This window comes from Idiotropiscis lumnitzeri, chromosome 5 (genome assembly GCF_059441095.1).
Source record: "Idiotropiscis lumnitzeri isolate Australia: NSW breed Sydney's pygmy pipehorse chromosome 5, RoL_Ilum_1.0, whole genome shotgun sequence".
Classification (NCBI taxonomy): Eukaryota; Metazoa; Chordata; class Actinopteri; order Syngnathiformes; family Syngnathidae; genus Idiotropiscis; species Idiotropiscis lumnitzeri.
In genome coordinates, this window is record NC_142395.1 from 30589418 (window position 1) to 30612761 (window position 23344).

At 45.0% G+C, this 23344-nt stretch overlaps 1 protein-coding gene across 1 annotated transcript; it reads right to left on the minus strand.

The window, feature by feature from the left end:
- Window positions 1-2004: 2004 nt before the first annotated feature.
- On the minus strand, window positions 2005-22401 carry LOC148337698 (CD81 antigen-like). Its single transcript, XM_088295314.1, has 8 exons — window positions 22175-22401; window positions 16236-16350; window positions 7273-7370; window positions 7116-7190; window positions 5915-6037; window positions 5060-5158; window positions 4767-4850; window positions 2005-4675 (listed from the first exon to the last, which is right to left on the minus strand). Exons 1-8 carry the CDS (start codon window positions 22238-22240, stop codon window positions 4613-4615), a joined length of 723 nt encoding a protein of 240 aa, XP_088151440.1. The 5' UTR covers window positions 22241-22401; the 3' UTR covers window positions 2005-4612.
- Between the last annotated feature and the right edge of the window lie 943 nt (window positions 22402-23344).

The window sequence follows — 23344 nt, forward strand, 5'->3', positions numbered from 1 at the left end:
TTGAGGATGAGGGATGTTTTGCAATCCGCGTGGACGCTGAAAGTCATCTGGATCTCATTTTGCATGCGCGCTTTCAATAACCTGTTACACAATCGCGCCTTCAAATGCGCGTTCAGCAAGTGAGACGTTTCAATTTTCACATTTCTTCTGACGTCCACAACGGGATAAAGAAAAAATCCATTGAAAAAAAGGACACTCAGTCGGGACAATGAATTGTCTTTTGATTGTATTATTCATAGCTAAGATCATCGTAATTAATCATTTAAAACAACAGAATTGCTGATTTGTTTATTTATTTATTTTTTTTACAATTAATTTACGAAATAATTACTTAATAAAGTCTAAGTGTTTATTTTTGGAATATTTATTACTTCAGAAAAGAAATGAACCAATTAGTTATTCAAAAAATTGCATTTGTAAAATGTTTCCAAATGTTTTTTTTAATTCCATTAAACATAAATTAACCAGCCGTTTTAAAGTGCACTTAAAATTGTTGATTTTGAAAAATTTTATTTTAAAAGACATTAGCCCATTATTTCATAACCAGAATAAAAAAAACTAGAATTGTATGTTTGTTTATTTTAACAATATTTTATTTGATTATTTACGGTAAATTCACAAACCATTTTATTAATTTAATCAGAAATAAATGCAAATCCTAAACATGTAAAAATATTTACTATTCTATTATTTCAGCTTTTTAAATGACAAACGCATTTGTTAAATCATAACGCCCCCTGGTGGTACATTTGTGAACCGAAGACGTCATCACGCGCTGCACGCGTACCTAAATCGTTCCAAAAGCCCACGTCTTCCAAGAACTTTTAATTCTTATGGTCGAAGACGCTAACAAACACTGTAAATAATCATCTTCCGACCAAAGCCACATTTTTAAACATGAAGAATTGCACTCAACAAACAGTCCTGCAGCAAATACCGTACATAAAAAAAAATACACTCCAATGACATTTGCTGTCAACATAACTTCCAAACACGGAAAATGAGCGCACAAAACACCAGTGTACCTAACGTATTGTCTTTCGTTGTTCTGTTGGCAGTTGGAAAAGCAGCGTAAAGGGGAAGTCAAGTGCAAAATTGTCTTGACGAAAATAAGTGATGTTGTGGACTGTGCTGGCGCCGTCTAGCGGTGGCAGTTTGAAGTGCACGCGTATCTAAAAATTTCGCACATATCGCAAAAAACTGTCCACTCAGATCTCGAAAAATGTGTAAATCTGAAGGCCCCACTGCGCTGTACTTGTTTTGAACATCGGGTTCATGACTGTTCCGTGGGTGCTGCGATGTCATGAAAGGGGCGCAGCAGCCACATGGGAAGACATCAACCAGGCGTCTTACTTCCAGGTTTGAAAAATAGACACCGAATTAAGTCACATTTGACAAGAAATTCGATCGCCATTGCGCAAAAGGGGATATCATCCTAATCCTTTATATGCTTCTAGTTAACTGTGGAAATCTTAAAAGAGCAGGAGATAGTCCCTTTTAGTACATAATCACGATCGTAACAAGTGGCCCTTTTAACACCAACTTTTTTTGTAATGTATTGCTAATCACAGTGGGCCTCAGATTTGTCGCTGGGGAACTCCATTGGAAAATACTGGGCCTTTTAGATTTGCTGAAAGACAAGACACACCCACAAATTCCAAAACTACTACCATTGCAATCATAAGAAAGGTCCAATTATTACTATTACAAACACATCACATGGAATCCATAAAAGACATCAAGTTATCATAATGATAAAACTATTGAAAAAAAGGGTTGTGATAATAATAATAATAATTGAACAACAATAAGGTATAATGAAAACAATCCAAGTCTTAATTGTAAAAGCAAGAACGTTTGTATTTGTTCACCTTTTCGTCACTTTTCTTTCTGGGTGGATCACGGAGGTGCGTGGCGGCCATTTTGCGCCAAGTGCACGTTTTCGCCCCGGCAAGCGTCATGGACAATAAACATTTTCACTCAAATAAGCACACAAAGACAAACTTCCTTTGTAAAATACATTTAATCCCTTTTATATTTGGGCAAACAAGTCACCAGGAGCGGGCTGGCAGTGGGAGGGCCCGGTGGGCTCATGGAAGCCAATCAGAGAGTAGCAACTGGATGCGCAGACGCATGGCCCCGGCTGCAGTCCCGCCCCTTCATGACGTACCAGACAAATGATAAACGAGGCCTCGGCTAATTAGTACGCTCGAGTGTAGATACGACGACGAAAACGACACTTTGAGGAGGACGAAGAGGACGAGGCATCCGATTGGTCGTCAGCTCGTTAAGGCGGATGAGCGGAACGACACGTTAGAGCAATGACGGCATTTATCACAAAACTAACATTTTCATCCAAATTTCCTTCATCAAATGGTTTCGCAATACAAGTTGGAAGGAAACTTCGACATCAGGCAGGGGGCATCCAAACGGAAACATGCTAACGTAGCGTAGTTATCATTTCAAGAACAAAACACTTGCATTCAACTCGTCATCGTAACTTTTGATCCTTTTTCTACTTGGTGTCATTTTTCATTGATCCTTAATCGCAAAAGAAAACATTTCACCACTTTTGGTAAACACAATCGTGTGGGTGGGTAAAGCTAGCTAGGCGGGTAGAAAACACAAAAAAAAAACGGCATACAGTGTTTACATTATCGTTAGCAAATATTTTACAGCGAGAGGACCTTTGTAAAAATCGCAACATTTGATCTTATGCTTCAGTGTAACACAGACAAAGGTGTGTGTGTGTGTGTGGTTTCTTTTTTCATGTCAAATATTTTGACACTTTTGGGTGCTATTTTGTGTTTCAAATTAAAAAATAACCCTGCCACCTTTTCCCTGTGTCGCACTTTCATATTGTGTGTTTTTTTATATGGGCCTGAGTCGGAAATAAGTTTGAATTGAAATCGAAAATGTTAAAAAAGCGCTTCAAGCCAAAATTCTCCGGATTTTCTTGCTGCCTCTGATCCATTTCTAGTGCTTACTTGAAAAAAAAAAAAAAAAACACGATATAAGCATACAGAAAACTGACTTTTAGTCATTGAACATGCTAATGTCAGTGAAGCTAGGCTACATGAACGTTAGCGCAAAAACAAAAATCAGCATGAGAATTTTTTTTTTTCTAAATCCTTCCTTAATGCACGAAGTGTACCTTGACAATATTTCTCCACTTTTGTTTTATTGAACATGCTAATGTCAGTGAAGCTAGGCTAGCTAAGTGTGTTACCGTCAAAGTAATATTAGGACTTTTTCGTGGTCTTCTTTCTATATATTATATTATTGGAAAGAAAACTCTAAACATTTTTGCCACTTTTGTTTGATAATAATGCAGCTAAGTTCTGACGAGTTAATAAAAAAATAAATAAAAGTTGCAATAATTGACTTGAATCGAAATTCTTTTTTTTTCCCCCCTTCTCTTGAATCTCTTGAGATAATCCGTCTATTCTTTTGAATCTTGAAAAGTTTATTTGGGCAACCGTGCCTGACACATCCAACAATTGACTTCATTTTTTGAGTTCATCATTTGTTTTTTTACTCCTAATTGTTTAACGTACGTAAGCACGCGAACGGGCCAAACAGCATCCAGACTTTGGTTCCAGCTTTCCCAAAAAAGTGGGACAGGAAGCGAGTCAACATTGACAAAGCGAGAGCGCCAGCGTGGGATTATTTCCATGCGCTCAATAGACAGAGTGAGTATATGTGTGTGTGTATATACACACACACACACACACACACACACACTGTTTATAGATCAAACACTGGAGGTTGGGGGGGGGACTTTGGGGAAGGGGGTCTACTACGATATGTTCTGAACCAATGAGCCCGCCTCCTCAACTGTGGCAAAAAAACGCATGAGCAAATCACCAAACATCAAGCTTTTTACCAGATTATTTTTGGAGGGGTAATATAACCTCAGTTAGTCGCTCAAGTTTAGGCAACTCAGTTGTTGAATTGGAGTCAGGCGACGAGTAAGCGTCGCTCACGCCGTTTTTCTTTGTTCGTAAAAGAAATTCTTATTTTGCCTTAAAAAAAACCCTTCTAGTCTTATTTTTATCATTGGAAGTGTGATAAAAGCAAAATAAAAAAAGTTAGAATCACCGTCATGCTGTTTTGCTTTGTTTTTTACAAAAACATCTTTTCCTCAGAAACAAATATTCGACTGCTGATGACTACAGACCGGAAAAAAATATTAACTTTTTCTTTCCAGCTGAGAGACACTCGTTTTGTTTCGATCGGTATCGGAGCACGTCTTCAATTGTTGAAGTGATGTATGACAATTGAGCTGCTGCGTTTTTGCCGTCAAGACGGAGGAAAAAATGTGTCAAAACAAGTTTCAAAGGTGTAGAACGGTAAACCATTTCAAACATATAGTCCAAAGAAAATTTCCAACAAAATGATGGCCAAATGAAAAAAAAAAAACTAGCAGAGGAGGGCACACAAGTTTTGTTTTTAAATGGAGGATATACTTCTACACGTGGGTTAGGCTTTGGGGTCAGGTGGGCTCCAACAACGGGAATAAAAGACGGCGCCACCGAAACGGCGTCGTGCGGGGATCCGGCAAGCTAAATACGCCTCCTGCTCGGCACAACGGCAGGAAGGGAGGGAGCTTCTAGTAGACGGGACTGTTGCGAATGCCGCAGCACAGGACCATGCTGAAGATCATCTCAAAGATCTGCGGACACACGCACGCACCAGAACATGCACAAACATTACAACATGCCAACGCAAGTTGGACATGGTCATCAGGACGACGACACACTCACCATGATGACGGCGACCACGAGGGCGGCGATGCCAATTAGGTAGATCTTGTTGGAAAACAAATCGGTGATGCGGACGTGGCAACTCTGCAAGACATCCCAAAAATGATCGTTACAAAACTATTCTGCAAAATGTGCTCCAAATCAATACAAATCATTCGATATAGTCATTGATTTTTTTTCTCCATGGGATCAGGACTCGGTATCGGCAGATTCTTCAAGCCAAAAACTCGGGTGTGTGATCAACACATCCCAAGTCTGATGATTATTTCTATCGCGGTGTGTCGTGAACTTACGATGGCGGTTCCGGAGCTGGGACAGAGGTCAGTGACGCCGAGCAGATCCGTGAATTGCGTCAGAAGGGACGTGCTTTGACCTTTGCCGCAGCAGCTCAGCTTAAAAAAAACAAACCAAACAAATCATTCACGCCCTCCTTTCAACGGTCATAAGAGCAGAGATCAAGTGATGAGTGGCGTCCTACTCGCAAGACCAAAAAGTGACCAATCGCATTACATTTCAATGATGCAAAATGTCTTTGAGGCAAACTTTTTTCAGTCATGTACCCCCGTTGTGAAATATTGTTTTCAGCCAAGAACCACTTAACCAGCACAAGGCATTCCAGGGTAAAAAAAAAACCCAAAACAACAACAAGCAAAAGAAGCCATCAGTCAGTGTGTGATTAATTCAACTTTGGAACAGCGGTGGGCAAACTTTTGGATCGGTGGGCCCCGATGTCTTCGAAAATCTGATGGAACGAGTGTTTTGGTCACCTCACCTCATTGCAGAAAAAAAAAAGACATTTCATTTGAAATGAAAATGAACAAAATGTCTGTCTAGTTAGAAAAGAAAACATCAACAAGGTTTTTTCATTTCATTTTTTCCCCCAAGTTTGGCGGGCCGGGTTAAAACGTTGAACGGGCCGTAGTTTGCCCACGCCCAGTCTAGTCATATGGAATTTTTGGGGAGACAATGTTTTAACGTGGACCCGATCCTGTTAATAAGCAAACATGTTTTATTGCGAAATCTATGACATCTGAAGGTTTTGTTTTTTTTTTTGTGGCTTTGTTTCTTGCGTGGAAACAATACGTTTAGCGTCCGTTTCCAACGCCGAGCGATGATTGGCCAGACGGGCAGCAGCGTGTCGGACGTACCGTCTCGTGGAAAACTTTGAGCACAGAGGCGGCCGCCCTCTTCTTCTCCGTGTCGGCGGTGACGCTCTGCGTCATGGCCTTGTCGTAGATGGAGTCGTAGAAGTTGATCATCTCCTTGGAAACCTGACGCGCACAACATCATCAAAACAAGCGCAGCCAACTCCAGAGCGGACGGTGTCGCGGTGCTCTCAGACCGTGCCAATTTGAGTTGGGATTTTCCAAGGGCTCGGAAGCCCCGCCTTCTCGAAACCGGCGCCGCGCAAGTTAAAAAAAATAAAGAAAATAAATCAATAAAAAAAAAAAAGGGCGCCGCATCCACGTCAAGCTGTCTACTATTGGTATCGGTACCGCCTTAAAACACGGGTATGGGATCGGCCGGTACCAACCGGTATGGTCCCGATACCGGCTGTTGACATTGGTATCGTGCTTCGAACGCAGCAAAATGAATTTTCATATTCATAATTACAGATAAATATGCTTGAAATGTCAATCCAATGTCACGGTACGACCCGGAGAACATGAAAATGTCAACCGCGACGGAGATCAGAGCAACATTTGACGGGGAAATCAAGAATTGGACATCCGAGTCGGGATGAAATTCTTTTGAATGACAAGAAAAATTGCGCAGATATTTGGATTTTTCAAAAGTATCGGTATCGGTCGATACGGCGCAGCCAGTTAGCGGCGTCGGGACCCAAAAGGTATCGGATCAAACAAAATGACGGCTGCAATAGATAGCGAGAGTAGAAAGTGCACGAGTGGCAAAATGTCAAACATTTTGGCATTTTCATTCAACACTTGACGGCCAGACTTGAAAAAGGACCACCTCACTCCCAAAATGTCTTTCCTGTCCTTGCATTTTTACAATTGTGGCTTTTGTTGTTTTTAAAATGGCATTTTCTGTCAATGTACATTGGTAAGAAATCAAATCCAAATGGCAATAGCCGTCAGGAAAATCTCAAGACAATTGTCTCCTAAAATCGTTCAGCCCTTGCCGACACGTGCATGTGGAAAGAAAAGCAGGTTGGCCCTCCGGGAGGCCAATTCAGAACCACAACAAATGGAACAGCAGAACAGAAGCTGCGATTAACTCCATGACCCTTTTTTAATCGTCTGACAGCCCTAAAATGTATTCATGACTGTATTGTATCGTGTTTGAAATAAATTGAGAGGGGAGAAAAAAAAAGGTTGATGCACTTACGGTGTCTTTGTGCATGAAGCCCCAGATTCCGGCAGCGACTTCGCAGGCAAACAGGATGACGAGGCAGGCAAAGAACTGCGCAAGAGCACAACAAGACCACACGGTAACCACGGACGGCGACAACCGGACAACCGGACTTTTCTCTTCATCGACTGACCGTTCCCAGCAGACATTGAGACTCTTGGATGGCGCCGTAACATCCGAGGAAACCCACCACCATCATCACCGCGCCGACCGCAATCAAAATGTGCACGCCTGAAAAACACATGCGACACAAAAACACGCCCATTAACTGGCCGCAAGACATTGGGCTTTTTCAAACCAAAACCACATAGATTTAATGTGTGTGTGCGTGTAAACGTAAAAAACAAAAAAAGTTCCATTTTTTTAAATGATACTTCACAGCAGTGGTCGTTCTCAGAGGGCAGTTATGACCAAATAAATGATGATGAACACACACACGCACGCACACACAACAAATGGATGGAAAGGCACTTTTGAAATCAGCAGCCGGTCAGTAATTGTTGGTTCAACAATTCAAGTTATTTTAAAAGGGGAGGAATGCTAACCAAAAAAAATGTCAATTTCACCTCTCTCAATGTTGTTAAAAGTGAACAAAATGTGCAAAACAGGAAACGACGGGCCACATAAAATGAGGTCGCGAGCCAGATCTGGTCCCCGGGCCTTGAGTTTGACACCAGTGCTTTACAGGAATGCACTTGAAATGGATTTTCAGTCATTCATGTCATGATCGCTTATGGCCAACAGAGGGCGCAGTGCCGTTTAGTTAGCAAGCGTGAGTCAGAGCTCAGCTATGCTCACAAGTCATTTGCTTTCTTTTTATTCTCCCTCTCTTCCTCTCTTCCTTAAATCATCCGTGGTAAAGCCGAGGAGGAAAAGTGAAAAGAAAACGCATTCAACATTATGATTCCAAATATCACCCAATACAACGCAATTCGGACGGCGCATTTCCAAAAAACAGCGGCTGCAACAAACTGCGATACAGCGAGTAGAACGCAAAATAGCAATCATTCAATAAGAAAGATCGTGAAAGCAGTAAGTTCAAATCCAAATTGATGGAACTGACAGCAGAACAATCAACACTGTCAAGTTTCCAACTAAAGTGTGTCTCGAGGTCAGCGTGGCGACTTTTGGCATGTGAGCATCTGAGATTGTCCAACATTGTCAAGTCCATACCTGGCTTGGTTTGGCATTTTCTTGACTCGCTATATATTAGCATTCCCTAGCTAGCTCAGCGGACCACACCAGTGAAACCAGCGATGTTCTGGAAACAATATCCTATTTTTTGTGGTGCTTGCTATTAGCATGCCAGCTGTTAGCATCATAAACATTTCCAATATTGAGAGGATTTATTTCTAGGCTTGTAAATGTGAGTGATCGTTTTTCATGTGGTGTCAGACACGTCTCGGCACACAAAAAAAATGAACAGGAACTCAGCCATTTTGCTTTCAAGCAGAAATGTTTCGGCCAAATTCCAATTGAAAGAAAAAAACTCAACAAAAGTGAAATTGCCCATGACAGCAGGACACCCCAAAAAGCCTCAAGGGAGCATGCACCAACTTAATAATAATAATGCCTTTATTAGTCCCACAATGGGGAAATTCGAGATTCGAACCCAGGCCTCCTGGGGAGACTGGGTCCGGAACGCGGCGCCTTAGACCACTCGGCCATCCTGGCAGCCAACTTGAGCAGGAGTCGGCCATTTTGCTCAGAAGCGACCATCTTGAGCCAATTCCAGGGCTGGCATTTTGACAATCTGCGTCCGGGTAGCGTGGCATCGACGCTTGATGAGCACTTCCCAACGATGATGGAAGCAGAGCCGCGCTCGTCAGGCCTAATTCGATTGCGGCAAAGCATCCTCACCGTGTCCACAGAGCCACTCGCACTAACGCTCATTTGGAAATCAATAGCTTGGCCATCGCTCATGCCGTCATTTCATCTTCCTCAAGCGTCCATCTTCCGCCCGCTACTCCTACGCCATGTCTGCTTCCAGCCGTCCCGCGGCAGCTGCTCGCCTGCTTCTGAAGGCGGAACACAAGGTGAGACTCAACATGTCGCGCAGAGCCAGGATTTCTTGAAGCAAAAGCACCCTCTTGGCGAGTCGCCATTTGCCGGCTTCACATTTTGTCAGGTGCTCATGGCTAATTATTAGCCTCACACCAAAAACGGAGGCTGTGTGGAACGTGCCGACAGCCATTTGAAATATTTTCCACATTCGAGCGGTCTTGAATGCCGCGGCGCTTACAGCGTAAACTCATCCAAGCTGAACGGATCAGAGTCCTTTGCAAAAACAAAAACAACCACTTCCTTATCTTGATGTTTTGTTGGACCAGGAGAAGATTTTCAACATGAAATGTTCATCCTCTCCACGCTTAATGTTTGGCGCGCTCCGCAATCAGCCGGCTATTGTTGCGAGACAATGCAAGACCCGTTTGCTTCGTGCGACGTCACAAACTTGATTTTAAAAACAGATTTTAGCCTCAGTCGTCACCCCCGGATGCGTTTATGCCGCCGCGTGTCAACAATTTGAAGAAATACGCCAAAGAAACATGACGAGGGCGGAACCTCATTATTGGACTACACTGCATTTTATTGGGCTTGAGTATTTTCGAACAACCTTTGACGTTGACTCCCTCCGTTGAAAACTGGCGATACGAAACAATCCAACTTGATGTCTACAACGCATTCCACGACAGCTGGCGGCGTTACGAAGCACTTGGGAAATTAAAAGACATAAACATTCGATTCCGGAAGAAGAGCGGAACGGCGACCGTCTCAAGTTGAGCCGAGAGCTAAAGAATAAAAACGTGTCTTCAAAGTGGGCGGGGCTTGGGAGCGGGAATGACACAAAGATGGAGCGTGGCCGCGCTCGGTCCTCGGCACCTCCAGGAGCATTTGGTCCTGTCGCAGCGGGCGGGTGCGTAGAGGGGGAGGAGCTCGGAGAGGTCCGCTGGGGCGGGGCCATTTAAAGCTTCGAAGACAAACACAAGTATCTGAAAGCGAACTTTATTGGGAGCCCGTGACGAGAGGCCGAGATTGGCGCGACGCGATCCCTCTCCCGAGCTCCGGTCAAAAGATGAGCCGCGGCATTTTGGAGCAAGCGGAGGCGCTCGAGGGAGGAGCGGCTGACTCCAAAGTCAACTCGCACGACGCTCATCGAGCCGACGTGTTACGAATGCGTGGATGACGGTTTGGAAAGAAAGGACTTCAAAAGTGGCGCTTTCCTCATTTTCCCTTTGTTGCCAGACAGACATTTATGGCTGCGTGTCGACAGCAAACGTTCACGATTGTTCCAGCGGGACGCCGATTACTTTTTGACATTCCAGAGTGACATTTCTTCAGACTCCAAAATCCAGAGAGAATAGAATATTTACAAAACGATGTACGGACGACCGGTGAGCACGATGGCCGCAGAGAGCACAGGTCGTGGGTTCGATTCCGGCTCAGGCCTTCCTGAGTGGAGTTTGCATGTTCTCCCCGTGCCCGTGCGGCTTTTCTCCGGGTACGCCGCTTTCCACCCACATTCCAAAAACAAGCACGGCAGGCTCTAAATTGCCCCTCGGCGCGAACGGTCGTTCGTCGCCGTGTGCCCTGCGATTGGCTGGCGACCCGATCGGGGTGTGACCCCGCCTACTGCCCGAAGATAGCTGGGAGAGGCTCCGGCATGAGGGGAAGCGGTCACAGATAACGGAGTACTGACTACTTTTTACTTTGCGACTTTAGTCCATTTCAGTCAGTTGAATCATTGCTTTTACTTTTTTTTTTTCGTTTAATCGGTATTTCTCTTGAAGTGGGCTGCAGAGTGCGAGTACTTTTGCCGCCGCTCCTCCGCTCATGCTGCCGTCGTTTCACTTTTGCTAAGTGGCAGTGCGTCTTGCGCCAGAGTGCATATAAATGGAAGGCTAACGTCCTCCGAGCACGTTCCCCGGAGACACGTCCCGACACTCGGCAGCCATCCCGGAAGCGGAGCTTTTCTGTGGGTGTGGCCCGGTCGGAAGCCGTTAAGCGTTTGTCACAGGCGCTAAAAGCCTCGACGGTGAGGTTGTTCCTCACAGGAAAACGGAACGCAAGCACAACATTCTGTCGAATTGCTGGCAAACGTGCAACGGCAGGTGAGGTGACAGGCTTGGTTGCCGTCATCTGAGGGATTCGCGTTGGAGGTTAAAGCTACATTTTTAGGCTCCTGATACAGAAGTGGCAAATTAGGTGCGCCAGAAAGACGGGCAGAACTAAATCGCCAGTCCTCCTTTTTTATTTTGACGTGAGCGGAGCGCGACAGCAAAGTGAGATGATCGTTTGAGTGCCCCCGGCGGCAGTTTTACTGATTAATGTCAATTTGTATGGTCGTTTTTCAAAACGGGACGGGGGGGAAAGAACAAAAAAGTTTCAAAAAGCCATGCTTGAAATGTAACACAAGGTCAGTCGAAAATAGACACGTCAGAGTCAATTCCATTCAAAAAACAAAAATTTAATTAAATGTGTGGCGGCAGTTTGGATATTCTACTGAAAAACCTTTTGAATAATTGAGTTTTTGGATAAAAATTCAAACAGTTTTTTGGCTTGGTTAAAAATACTGAAGACCAAAAAAAAAAAAGAAAATTCCATTCAATACCTGATCATTTTTCATTCTTTTTTTTATGAATGCAAACTGCGCTTAGCTGCATACTATTTTCCGCTCAAGAAATTTAGATCAATCAATTGCCATACAAAGTGAGTCGCGCTTTTGGCCGTCAGCATCAAAGCGAGTCATTTGCGTCGACAACGGCCTTTGAAAAGTAATCCGACGCCTCGGAACTGTGCAATGAATTGAAATTCAATGACAATTATTATTCTCAACGTTTATAAAATGAGCATGAACGTAAAAAAGGATTATTATACCCAACGTTATTTATTCCATGTGCCACGCGATTGGCCGGCAACCCGTTCAGGGTGTACCCACCGACGGCGCCCCCCGTCCCGCGCTTATGGACGTCTGATGCTATCGATGGGATATTTGCGTTCAAACTGTCAGTGTTGTCTATCGATGGTTTATTGAAATGTTACCACCGTTTTCTAGCCATTTCTAAGCGTAAACCGGCGCCCCGACTCGTCGGTGGAGACGCTTTGCAACATCACCTCTTCATGAACAGCGGCGGGCCGTGCATTTGGCACCCGGGCCTTCGGTCAAGTCCGACTCGAACGCCGTCATTTATGACAACACGGAAAGACCCCGAGTGTTGGACGACCTCGCTTCTTTTGAAAGGTCCGCCGTCTCGCAAGCACATTTCCCTCCTTCGGCCATTGTGGTTGAAAAAAGAATAGATTTGAGATGAGGACGCACTCCACTGAAGTCATCTTCATTCAATTAACTCTCACATTATCTCATCTATTTTTTGCATATTGTCAAATGTCGCCCAGTTGGCATCCGTTGCAGCCTGGTCATTCCCTTCTCAAGGTTTCTCACTTTTCCCCTAATGAGGTTTTTGTGAGTTTTTCCTCGCCCTCCTGGGGGTTAAGATCGGGGATGTCGTTTGTGGTTATGTAAAGCCCTTTGAGACCGTCTGTGATTAAGGGCGGTCCAAATACAATTGACTCGACTTGACTTCAAACGCTCGCCAGTTCCGACTTTAAGGTGCGTTTCGGGGTGCGCGTAGCGCTGCCCCCTCACCAGTGAGTATCCAATCACAAAACGCGTTGAGCGTGAGCCAGCGAGAAGGCCTCGCTGTCATCAACTCGTGATCCGATTGGCTATCGACGATTACGTAGAACAGACGCCCGCGCGATTGGATCTGAAAGCCTCGGACGAATCGTGCGTGCTACCGGTATTGCGAAATGGGCCCGGCGACACGAGCTAGACCAATTCTGATTGGATCAAAACGCTCACTTCAAAAAACAACACTAGGATAGGAGAAGATTTTTCCTCCATTCTGTTCGGCCAGCACAAAAAGCCTCGACGGCCCGCCACTTCTCAAATGACACGATAGACTGCCAGAGTATTTCAAATCGGACCCTCGCACCCTCAACGATAACAACGCATATCCATTTTTTTTTTTCGCGCTCGGGACGCGTGAGCAATTTAGTGAGAACCCTCAAAGTGGTCGAGTCTGCACATCACCTTAAGAGGAACTTTTGACTCGCGACAGGCAAGCGGGACTCGTCTATCGCTTGGACCGCTAGCATGCCGACGATTTGGGTGGGAGAAAGCAGCGGCGCAAAAGCTTTCATCGTGATTAGTTCCACGCAGTTGGGGGGGCGGAGGGAAGAAGTGGAAAGGCTGTTTGGGGGAGGGAAGGAAGTAAAAAAACAAGGAGATTCGAGACGGCGTGACTCGCATGCTAACCGCCAGCAGATGGGGAAGACGGAGCGAGAGGGGCCGCAGTGGAAAGATGGGGAGAAAAGTTTCACATACGAAGAGGGGACGGAGGAATGTAGACGAGGAGGCCGGGCGGGGCCGGTGAGGATTTTTTTCCGACAGCAACCGGGCCTTTTCTCCTCTCCTCAACTTTCCCTAACAGGGAGACGGCGTCGTCACAGAGGCCTTTACTCCATCACAAGACGCAAAAAACAAAAGCAGCGGAATTTTTTTTTTTTTTGCCACGGGCCTCTCGCCAATGCGACACGCTCCATTGCGGTCATATGACAAACCGCGTCAGCGCCGCTCACGAGGCAACGGCAAAGCATCGTTCAAACATTTCGCACCACATCGCCATCTTTCAAGAGGTCGGGACCGCACACGGATACAATTATTAAGAGGGAGTTGGAGAGAAAGAGAGCAAAAACACGCAGGGCTATGTGAAGAAGCAATTGAGAGGCAAAATAAGTGTCTTCGGTCGGGTTTCGTTTGAGCAATGAAATCAGAACGGGAAAGCACCGTATTGTCCGTGTACTCGGTGTGCAACAAGATGAGAGAAAAGGAAGAAGGAGCGCCGGATGGGAGAGCCGTGAGCCGCTGCGTCATTACGCGCCGCCATCTCGGACGTGAAAATCAAATAAATGCGGCCATCTGTACAGTGCGACGCGGCGCCGAGCTCATCTGTTCATTTGCCTCGTGTGACAACAAAGGTTCCGGTAAGCCGTCTAATTAAGGCCTCTTCCGGCGTTCAGAATCGAGGTATTAGCCGCTTAATAAAGTGGCTAATCTATGTACAAATCCATTTTTATGGCTACATTTAGATATTACGGCTTCTACTCAGGTGTGTTTTGTAGTCTGGAAATGACAGTAAGTGGATGTGAAAAGTCAATTAGCCAGCGAATGAGGAATGTTTAAGAATTCCGAAACGGCTGCCGTTTGCGTCGAGTCATATTTGATTTTTTTTCAGGGTTGCGAGGGGCGAAATGTAAGGACGGTACGAATGAGAGCACTTATTTTCATGACTACGGACGGACGAGTGCCCAGGTCGCGAACGGAGGCCAGTCTGGCAAAACAAGTCACCATGTGACGTTTCCGGAACCGCTTTCTGTTTTGCTCGTTCCGGCCCAGTGTCGTAAAAGCGCCAGTGAGCTCAGAGGTCGCCTTCTGCAGCAGCTGTGTTCAAGCCAACTGGGAGGGGAAAAAAATGGCTTTTGTGGCTTCTCGCCGCTGTCCGTTCTATCGAACAATTTTCACATACAGGATGGAGGAGTCAAGCCACATAAACAATCTGGGTCGGCTTCTAATGTTCGCACTGAGCAAAAATTAAAATCGGACCTCGAGTGCGAACGTGGCCAAATTTTCTCTCGAAACTCGATTGGACACGAGCACTCTTGTGTTTGTTAGAATTAGAGGTGCAACAAATCATCTTTTTAATTAAAAATTGTCCACATTTTTCTTGCCATTTCTTTGTAACAGTAAATTATGATTATTGTTGAGTTGAATCAAAACAAAACATTTGCACTTCTTTTGCCAACTACCGTAATGACTAAAAGCGCCCTGTAGGTGGCGAAGGCGCTTTCGGTATTGACGAGGGCACTTACGGCGCCATCGTAGGCCACGGAAGCCGATGCCTTTTAAAGCGGTCAACGCTCAATTTTCGTAGGAGTCACATTTGTCTTCATGGATGAAAGCGCAGCAGCACGAGATGCCGTCCACTTATCGGGGCCATCAATAGTTAATGTCAATTTTGCACGTCGCTTGAAGGAGTCCTCCTGACATTGGGCGTCACTTAGCGCCGGCGGGGCTTTAAGTTGCACGGCTGGACAAAACGGCATCGAGGAAAATATTTATCCTCCCAAATTGGCCATTTAAAAGGGCGCCATGCGTTTTCAGTGAAATGAAAGTAAAATATGTCATGAAAATATTCTTTTTATAGATGACGGACTGACTGGTTCATAAATTCGAATACCGATAACAATAAATAAAAATACGACAGAAACTGAAGCTGAATTTGAGGCCAGTTCTTTAAGCACTTATTTAATGAATGACTAAAAGACATTTTGCTGTCTAATTGTTTTATTTGATCAAACTAAAATACAATAAAATTGCCTTGTTCAAATGTATTCTCATTTTGCGTAAGTAAGAGAATATTAGCAACATGAACACTGACAAACACACGCAGTGCGTTTCGCGTGTGTTTCTTCTCGAATTGGATCTCTGCAGGGGCTGCGATTGGCTAAGGAGGCCCAACCAGAAGCCGACAAGGTTTGTTTGAGTCTCGTAGTTTATGCGTGTGCATTTATTTGCATATCAACCTTGATGCTTGCGGTTTTCCGTGAAGATTATTTCCATTCCAGAGCGTCCCGTGCGTTTGCTCGCCGAGCCGATGGCTTCCATTGGCTTGAATGCATATGGAAAGGCTTTGCGCATCCTGTACAGAAGGTGGCGCCAAAGAGCGGTAATCCGTCCATGAATGAAGAAGCAAGAGTTTGTATTCGATTTAGAAACGGATTTGATTTAATCAGGGCCGCAATGCAGAGCTGGTCAAATCTTGCTTCCGCTCCTCCTGACCATCATCAATTCGGCATTCACCTCTGAAGCCAGGCTAACCCTTGGACACCCATTTGAAGAATTGAGCCAGCTTAATTTCCCGTTTGTTTGCATTGCCCCTAACACAGCAGAACGACACCGCCGGCCCGCTTCCGGACGATGTTGCCGAGCAGCGGAAACGGTGGCGAGGTGCAGAGTGTGAAAGAAGAAGCACGTACTGATGTAGAAGGTGCTGGGAGCCTGCTGTCCGTCAAAGTTGATCTCCAGCAGGCTGCTGGTCTGCGGGTCGTGACGCAGCCACAGAGCCACGCCCAGAATCACGCAACCGGCCAACTGAAACGCAACAAGGGGAAGCGTTACGTTACCGGCATCATCAACGGCATTTCAAGAGAGATCTTAGCATGAAGCTAATGAACGCTTTGGTGTTTCAATGAAAAATGTTTCCTCGTCTTTTGGGTTTGTCGCGACAACTTCAAGTGGGGGTGACAAATAACTTGAAGCCAGCGTTCTTTGCATCTTACTCGGAGAACGATGAAAATGAGCATCTCAAAGTGATGTGAAATCACACGAGCGCCGGTAAAAATATTCATTTCTTATCAAGTAGGAGCGCCTGAACTAACATTAGTCTGCGACTAAGCAGTGTTAATCCGGCACGGCCTTAAAACACTGGAACCGGATCGGCGAGTGCCAACCGGTAGGGTCCCGATACCGGCTGGCGACATCAGCGATATTTGGGATCAATTGAGCTGTGCTGTGGGACAATGATTTCATTGACAAATTCTGACATCTTTGTACAAAATGTAAACATTTTGGGGATTAAAAAAAAAAAAAAAGCCATTTTCATGGACACAATTACAGATAAATATGCTTCAAAATATGCTTGGCTGCCAGGATGGCCGAGTGGTCTAAGGCGCCGCGTTCAAACCCCAGTCTCCCCAGGAGGCCTGGGTTCCAATCTCGAATTTCCCCATCGTGGGACTAATAAAGGGCATCTTATCTTATCTTATCTTCAAAATACAATCCAATGTCATGGGATGACCCAGTGAGCATGAAAATGAAAAACCTAACGGATATCAAGAGATCCGAGCACGTATGCTGCGATGGTGCTCGGTGGTCAGCCTCGGTGCGCACGCGGAATCATTAATTGGACATCCGAGTCAGGATAAAATTCTTTTGAATGACTGGAAAAAATTGCGCTTCGTTTTGGATTTTTCAAATAAATCGGTACAGTATCGGTATCGGCCGATACGGCGCAGCCGCCTAGCGGCATCGGCACCCAAAAAGTGGTCAAAGAAGTGGAATAAAAGGGACAAAGAGGCGTTTATCGAGTCAAAGCGCAAAAAAAGAAAAATGGGATCAACACTACGACTAAATTTATCAGGTCATGAGCCTCAACTTGACACATTCCATCCAATTTGACAACAAAGAGTGAAAGAACAGATAACTTGTGTTTGTCATTTCCGGCTGAAATTTACTGTTAAACTAAATTAGAAAAAAAGAAAAGGAAAAACAACCACCGTTTATGTATTCAAACAAAAGTCTGCTAGCTTGATGCTAACTCACAGCCTAATAAGCTATAAAACATTTCGAAATAAAACATAAAAAAAACGGTCATTTGAACACAAATGGTGCAGCAAGACAGAGAGCAGGCAAATTGCTGGCATGGGGCCGAATCCTTCTACCTCCAAAATCAGTGGCGTCTATTTTCAACTAGTTACAATTTGGTTAAAAAAAAAAAAAAAAAAAGCGCGAGTTTTAATTAGCAAATTAGGGGGAAAAAAAACGAGAGCCAACCTTGGTTGATTTGAGAAATGTGACTCGAGTTAAAAGAGAGACCACGAGGCAAAATGAACAAGTAAGTGAAGGTATTTTGCAGTCCGACCGCGCCATGTTGGTCATCCTCGGCGTCGTCATGCTGCACATGATGTGTCGGTGCTCGTCGTCACCGCGACGACACAACGTCTCGTCACCGCTCGGACTGGCCCAACGCCCTCGCCGCTTTGCTGAGCGAGTGTCGTTCCAGAGCAAAGGATGGCCGCTGCCTGGCAACGGCAGCCAACAAACTCAGCGGGGACACGGACGCGCGCGCACGCACACACACTCGTAACCCTCCCACACGGGAGTTCGCAGCAAGACGCTTTGCACGTAAACACACTTGCTGCCTCGAAAACTTTAGAAATGGATTTCGAGCGCAGAAAGCCACATAAGGTTTTTTTCCCCAATTTGTTTTTTGAACATTTTCCCATCAAATATGCCTCGCAAACTTTTGTGTACAAGGAATGTAAAAATAACCTCCCCCCATTTCTTGAAAATAAATACATTTTCTTGCTTGAAATTAATTAATAATAATCTTTTTTTTTTTTTCAAGGTACGTTAGAGTGCACACATTTGTGCCTACTGGACTGCTCATTCTTAGATTCCTTCTATCACTTACACTACTTTTTTTTTCATAAAACTTGGCCAACGTTTGTGTTTTTCATGTAGTCTTGTTGGGGGCCATGCTAACATTTTAATTCATGACAGACATTTTGGACTTCATTTGGTGGGCAGATATTTTGCATTTTGTGCAAAATCATTGGTCACAATTTTCTGATTGATAAGACATGACAGCAAACACAATCTCGTTCACTTCAGCGACTTTGGGGTCCGCCGTGGTTAACAATCCAAGATTTGTCGACATATACAATCTGATTTGTTTATTTTTTTTAATAATTTCTTTTTTTTTTTTGTGGGGTGTCAGTTTTTTTTTTGTAAACACCCATGCGGCTCACAAAAACAAAGACGCTTGTGGAACACATGCTGATTGCTTCGACATCTGTTGCTCGCACATTCCACAACGCGGTAAAAAGGGAGAGAGGGAGGGAGGGCTGGGGGGGCTGGGGGGGCTTGGCTTGTCCAAGCAAATGTGCGTTGTAAGACGGGAAAACAGCTCTCAAGATGTGAGCGCCGCTAATGGCAGCCAAGACTGCGGCGGTCCCAACATGACCAAGCTGGGGTCTATTTCAGGAGAAGGGGGTGAAGGTTGGGTGGGGCAACAGAATGAGGGGGGGGGGGGAGATTGTTGGCGGAGGAGTGGGGGATGGGATGCGGCATCCCGGTTCCCATTAGACCGCCCCCCCCCCCCTCTCATGCCACTTCTTAACCCTCTCAGTGTCCACCAGGCAGTGATTTATGGAAACGGGACGTTTGGTGGTGGCTAATAACGCTAAAAGCTCTAAAGTGGGCAGAAGGGAGTGGGGGCGGGGCTTCGTGACATCCATAAAATAAATAAATGGTCAAACTTTGCTTGCTCCTGAGGCGCGCAAGAGCATTTTTCTCCCGCTTTTCAAACATCACGATTGTGTCAGCACCACAGGACACTCCCCAGCTTTTGGAATGTCACTCAAATGTTGTCGGAATTCACCCCAAAATGGCAGGACTTCCAAATGTCAACAGGCATGTTTCGGACAATATGATAACTGCGACCACAATGACCAAAATGTTGGACGGATGACGGATGCAACCTTTTTTTTTTTCCGTCCGATTCCAGTATGAGGACGCCCTCGAGTACCAACACCACGAGCTTGTACATTCGATCGTTATCATTTCCATGACGCACAAGAGCCGGCACTTTTGAGGAGAGAACGTGCCTCTTTTATGTCTCACATTAAAGGCGATGCTTTGCACTTTTGACGCCAAGACAAAAGACGGCGACAGGCCCGAGGCGGCCGAACGCCATTTTATCATCGGGCTTCCGACTTGCACACAAAAGCGATACAGTGCCATTGCAACTTCAAAAGACGACCGGTCACGTCACTGCGACGATGCAGCACACGCTCGCGCGCGCGCACACGTTAACGACACATTTTATTTCTCAAACATCCACACTTACGGAGTGTGGAAAAAAAGGGATCGGAGTGATGACTCAGTGGGACGAGCCACAAAATCACAGTGACGACCAAGCGTGACTTTTAAACACACGAGCAAACAATCTTTGTGTGTGCGTGGGCGCCACAGGACAACAACAAGAACAAACTTATTGGAGGAAACCACAGTCGGGGGCGGGAACTATCAGGCGCCGCGAGGGACATAATTCAGAAACCAGTACTCAACTTACTGCAGTAAGTGCAGAATCATATTTGCATTGTCCAATCTTTCCCGAAAACAGAATCTCCGAATGTGGGAAACAACTAGAGAACGTTGTGAACAAAAAGCAGGGTTTTTTTTCCTTCAGCTTTTTCTTCCCCTCCCTCACCACACAAGACGGCATTGCTCAGCTTATGTTGTGCAAGGAACATTTGAAGCCAGCCGCGGGACGCTCCCAAGTCCTCTATGCCCATAGATGGCGCTATGAGCTGGCGCTCGCTCAATTTTGCGGGAACTTTTTAGCGCGACAACGACTAAAGCATTCCAGGACGCGTTCATTTTTGCCGCTGTACTTCGTCCGTCAAGCCGCAAACAAAGGTAAACTGCCGGAATTGTACCGAGCCGCAATCGATTCCTTGTTTTTCAACTTTATATTCCGCTTTGCTTCATCGGATGCATTTCACACTTTTCGTTTTATGATCTACAGACATAAATGCAAATGAATACATTTTAAATCTTTCGCAATTTCAGTAAAACTCGTGCCAAAGAAATCTTTTACATGTCGCCATTTTGGATCCGATCACGGCAGAGCCGTCAAAGTTTTTCCCTCGTATGGGGCGTGAACTGCTTGAGTTTGCACTACCGCGGGCTTCGCTGTGGCCGCTTGGTTCCGGATATCGAAATTTACATTGTGAGGATTCCATCGTTAATGTAATATAGTCGTCGAAAATGCATACGTTTTTCGCCGGGTGAGGGAATTTCCGTAGGTGGGAATACTTACCGTACTCTCATACACTTAAGTGAAATGAGTTTCATGCAAACACCCACACTGTTCTGAACACTACAACAAGCTCGCTCACAAATACGACAATTGAAAAAAAAAATAACAAGAATTCATTTCACATACGATAGATGGGCACCACAGTGATCGACTGGTTAGCATAGCCGCCTCAGAGTGCAGAGGTCCAGGATTCGATTCCCGGCTCCGGCCTTCCTGTGTGGCGTTTGCGTGTTCTCCCCATGGCTTTTCTCCGTACTCTGGTTTTGCAAATCACTGACCAAATTTTGTTATATTTAAAATATTATTTTCAATGTATTTGGATGATATCGGTTTTTCTTTGAACCCCAAAGTTATTCGGACCAGAAAAATATCCAAAGACGGAAGTAACCTTAAGATTTGTTGTTTTCTTTATGTTGTATTTTTTTATTATTATTTTGTTGTTGTTGTTTATTGTTCTAATATTCTTGTACCGGTCAAGTAGATTAAACATCCTAGTGGTTTATATATATATAGATAGAAGTTCTTCTTAAAATAAATTCATTAAAAAAATGCAATTAAGGTGCCACGCCATAATAGAAAGACGAGAACACACACACACACAATCACTAAAGCACACCATCTATCGAACTTTATCTATATATATAAAATTGTATTTTATCTTACAATGAAACACACAACAAAAACACGCTCACACAAAAACTCACACACTCGCATGGAATAGGCGCGGCAGATGGAAACCAATTCGTGCACGCGCACGCACGCACACACACACACACACCCAGTAAGTCACTCACGCAGACACACAATCACGAAAACTCATTCACTCTTTATCGTTTGGTCCTAAAATCAAAGGGTGGGTGTCTAGGCGTGGGCCACACTGGAAGAAGCCACATGAACGCCGACCGAATGATCCCAAATAGTCGACATGTTTTTCGGAAAAACGGTGACTTGACTCCTTCAAGTGCGACACGTGTGAAGCTCGCTCAGGCCTCCTGGCGTCGTCGAGAAGCTCCGCGTGGAATTTCACGTCCTCTTATTGTTGACAAATGAAATTGCATAGCGGTGAATCATAGCCGCCGGCAATGCGTCTTTTTCATTTCATCCTCTCGCTTTTTTTAGAGGGCTCAATACGGATTTTGTTTACGGATTTGGACGTCCGTGGACCCCCTGGCCGCAGTCTGCCCCCCCCCCCAACCGAACGAGACGAAGCCGCCAGTCCCGAAGAAGAAGAAGAAATGGGGAGGTGGGAGGCGGACCGGCACCCGCACAAGAAAAATGAGAGCATTTAAAAATAACAAGTCGATTGCTCACCCAGAAGATGAAGTTGAAAAAGAAGAGCAGGTACTTGATACATTTGGTGCAGCCCTCGACGCCCATGCTGTCGGAGATTTGGCAGACGACTTGAAATAACGGGACGGCAGCGAGTCCAACGGCTCCACACTCGACGAAGACGACACCCAACGCGAGCAACTGCTCTGAAAACCTCCTCTTGGTCCTCCTCTTGGTCCTCCTCTTGGTCCTCCTCCTCCTCCTCCTCCCACCGACACTTCCGCCACTCCAAGGCGGGCCGCGCCAATTCTTTTCCGTGCACGCCTCCAAATCGAAGCGCTCGGCAATTTTAGCTTCACATCTCCGTGTTCTGCCGATGTGAAATCATTTTTTTTTCGTTTGCTATGCTGCTGATCGTGCCATCTGGGCTCACGAAGATATGCTCATAGCTCTTTATGGATGTATTTCGAGCCCAAATTAGACAAATGGAGCACACACCGCTCGTACTCCAATTCCCAGTTTGCTCTGCGATCAAATAGTGCATTATGGGTAAAGCCATTTTTCCGCTAACACTTTTTTGTTCTTGTTTTTTTTTTTTTTTACTCTTTATTTTTTCTTCATTTAGTAACTCAGAACATACAAATACGACAGCCAGTGAGTGGCGAACATAGCGGCATAAATACATACTAGAGGCTGACGTCATCAACAAGCGCTCAAAAGTCCCCCCCCAACATTCATTATTAATCAATACTAGCATCAATTATCTCATGAAACAGAATTACAAAGTGAGCAAACAGCACACAAACGTTAAATACCGAACCTAATACTAGAACAAAATTAAGAGGATTCAGTATAAAATATAGGACATTCCTAGCCTCCGGCAGAGTTGTAGCTATTTTGACTGATTGAGACAATATTGTTTGAGGTTGTTTTGTGACCTGACATCAGTCACATATAACCTGTCAAAAGCACTCACGGAAATAATAAAACCACTACTGGGACTCACAGACCAACACTGCAAGAACTCACACCAACTCTCCAACATAAAAGTACAGAAAGACAAAATGTTCATTTCTCACGATGTCAGCCACCATCCAGATAGCACAGGACAGGTTAAAAGCGGACGGGACACTCCCAAAAAAAAAAAAATGCACAAATCTAGCAGTACAGGACATCACCCAACGACTCCATTTCATCACTACGTCGACATAC

Excerpts from the sequence above, each read along its gene's own strand:
- LOC148337698 (XM_088295314.1), bottom strand. The coding sequence starts at position 22,240 with ATGGGCGTCGAGGGCTGCACCAAATGTATCAAGTACCTGCTCTTCTTT. Across the intron at positions 7,191-7,272 it reads CTCAATGTCTGCTGGGAACG|TTCTTTGCCTGCCTCGTCAT; the intron begins GTCAGTCGATGA and ends GCTCTTGCGCAG. Across the intron at positions 5,159-5,914 it reads TCAAAGTTTTCCACGAGACG|CTGAGCTGCTGCGGCAAAGG; the intron begins GTACGTCCGACA and ends GTTTTTTTTAAG.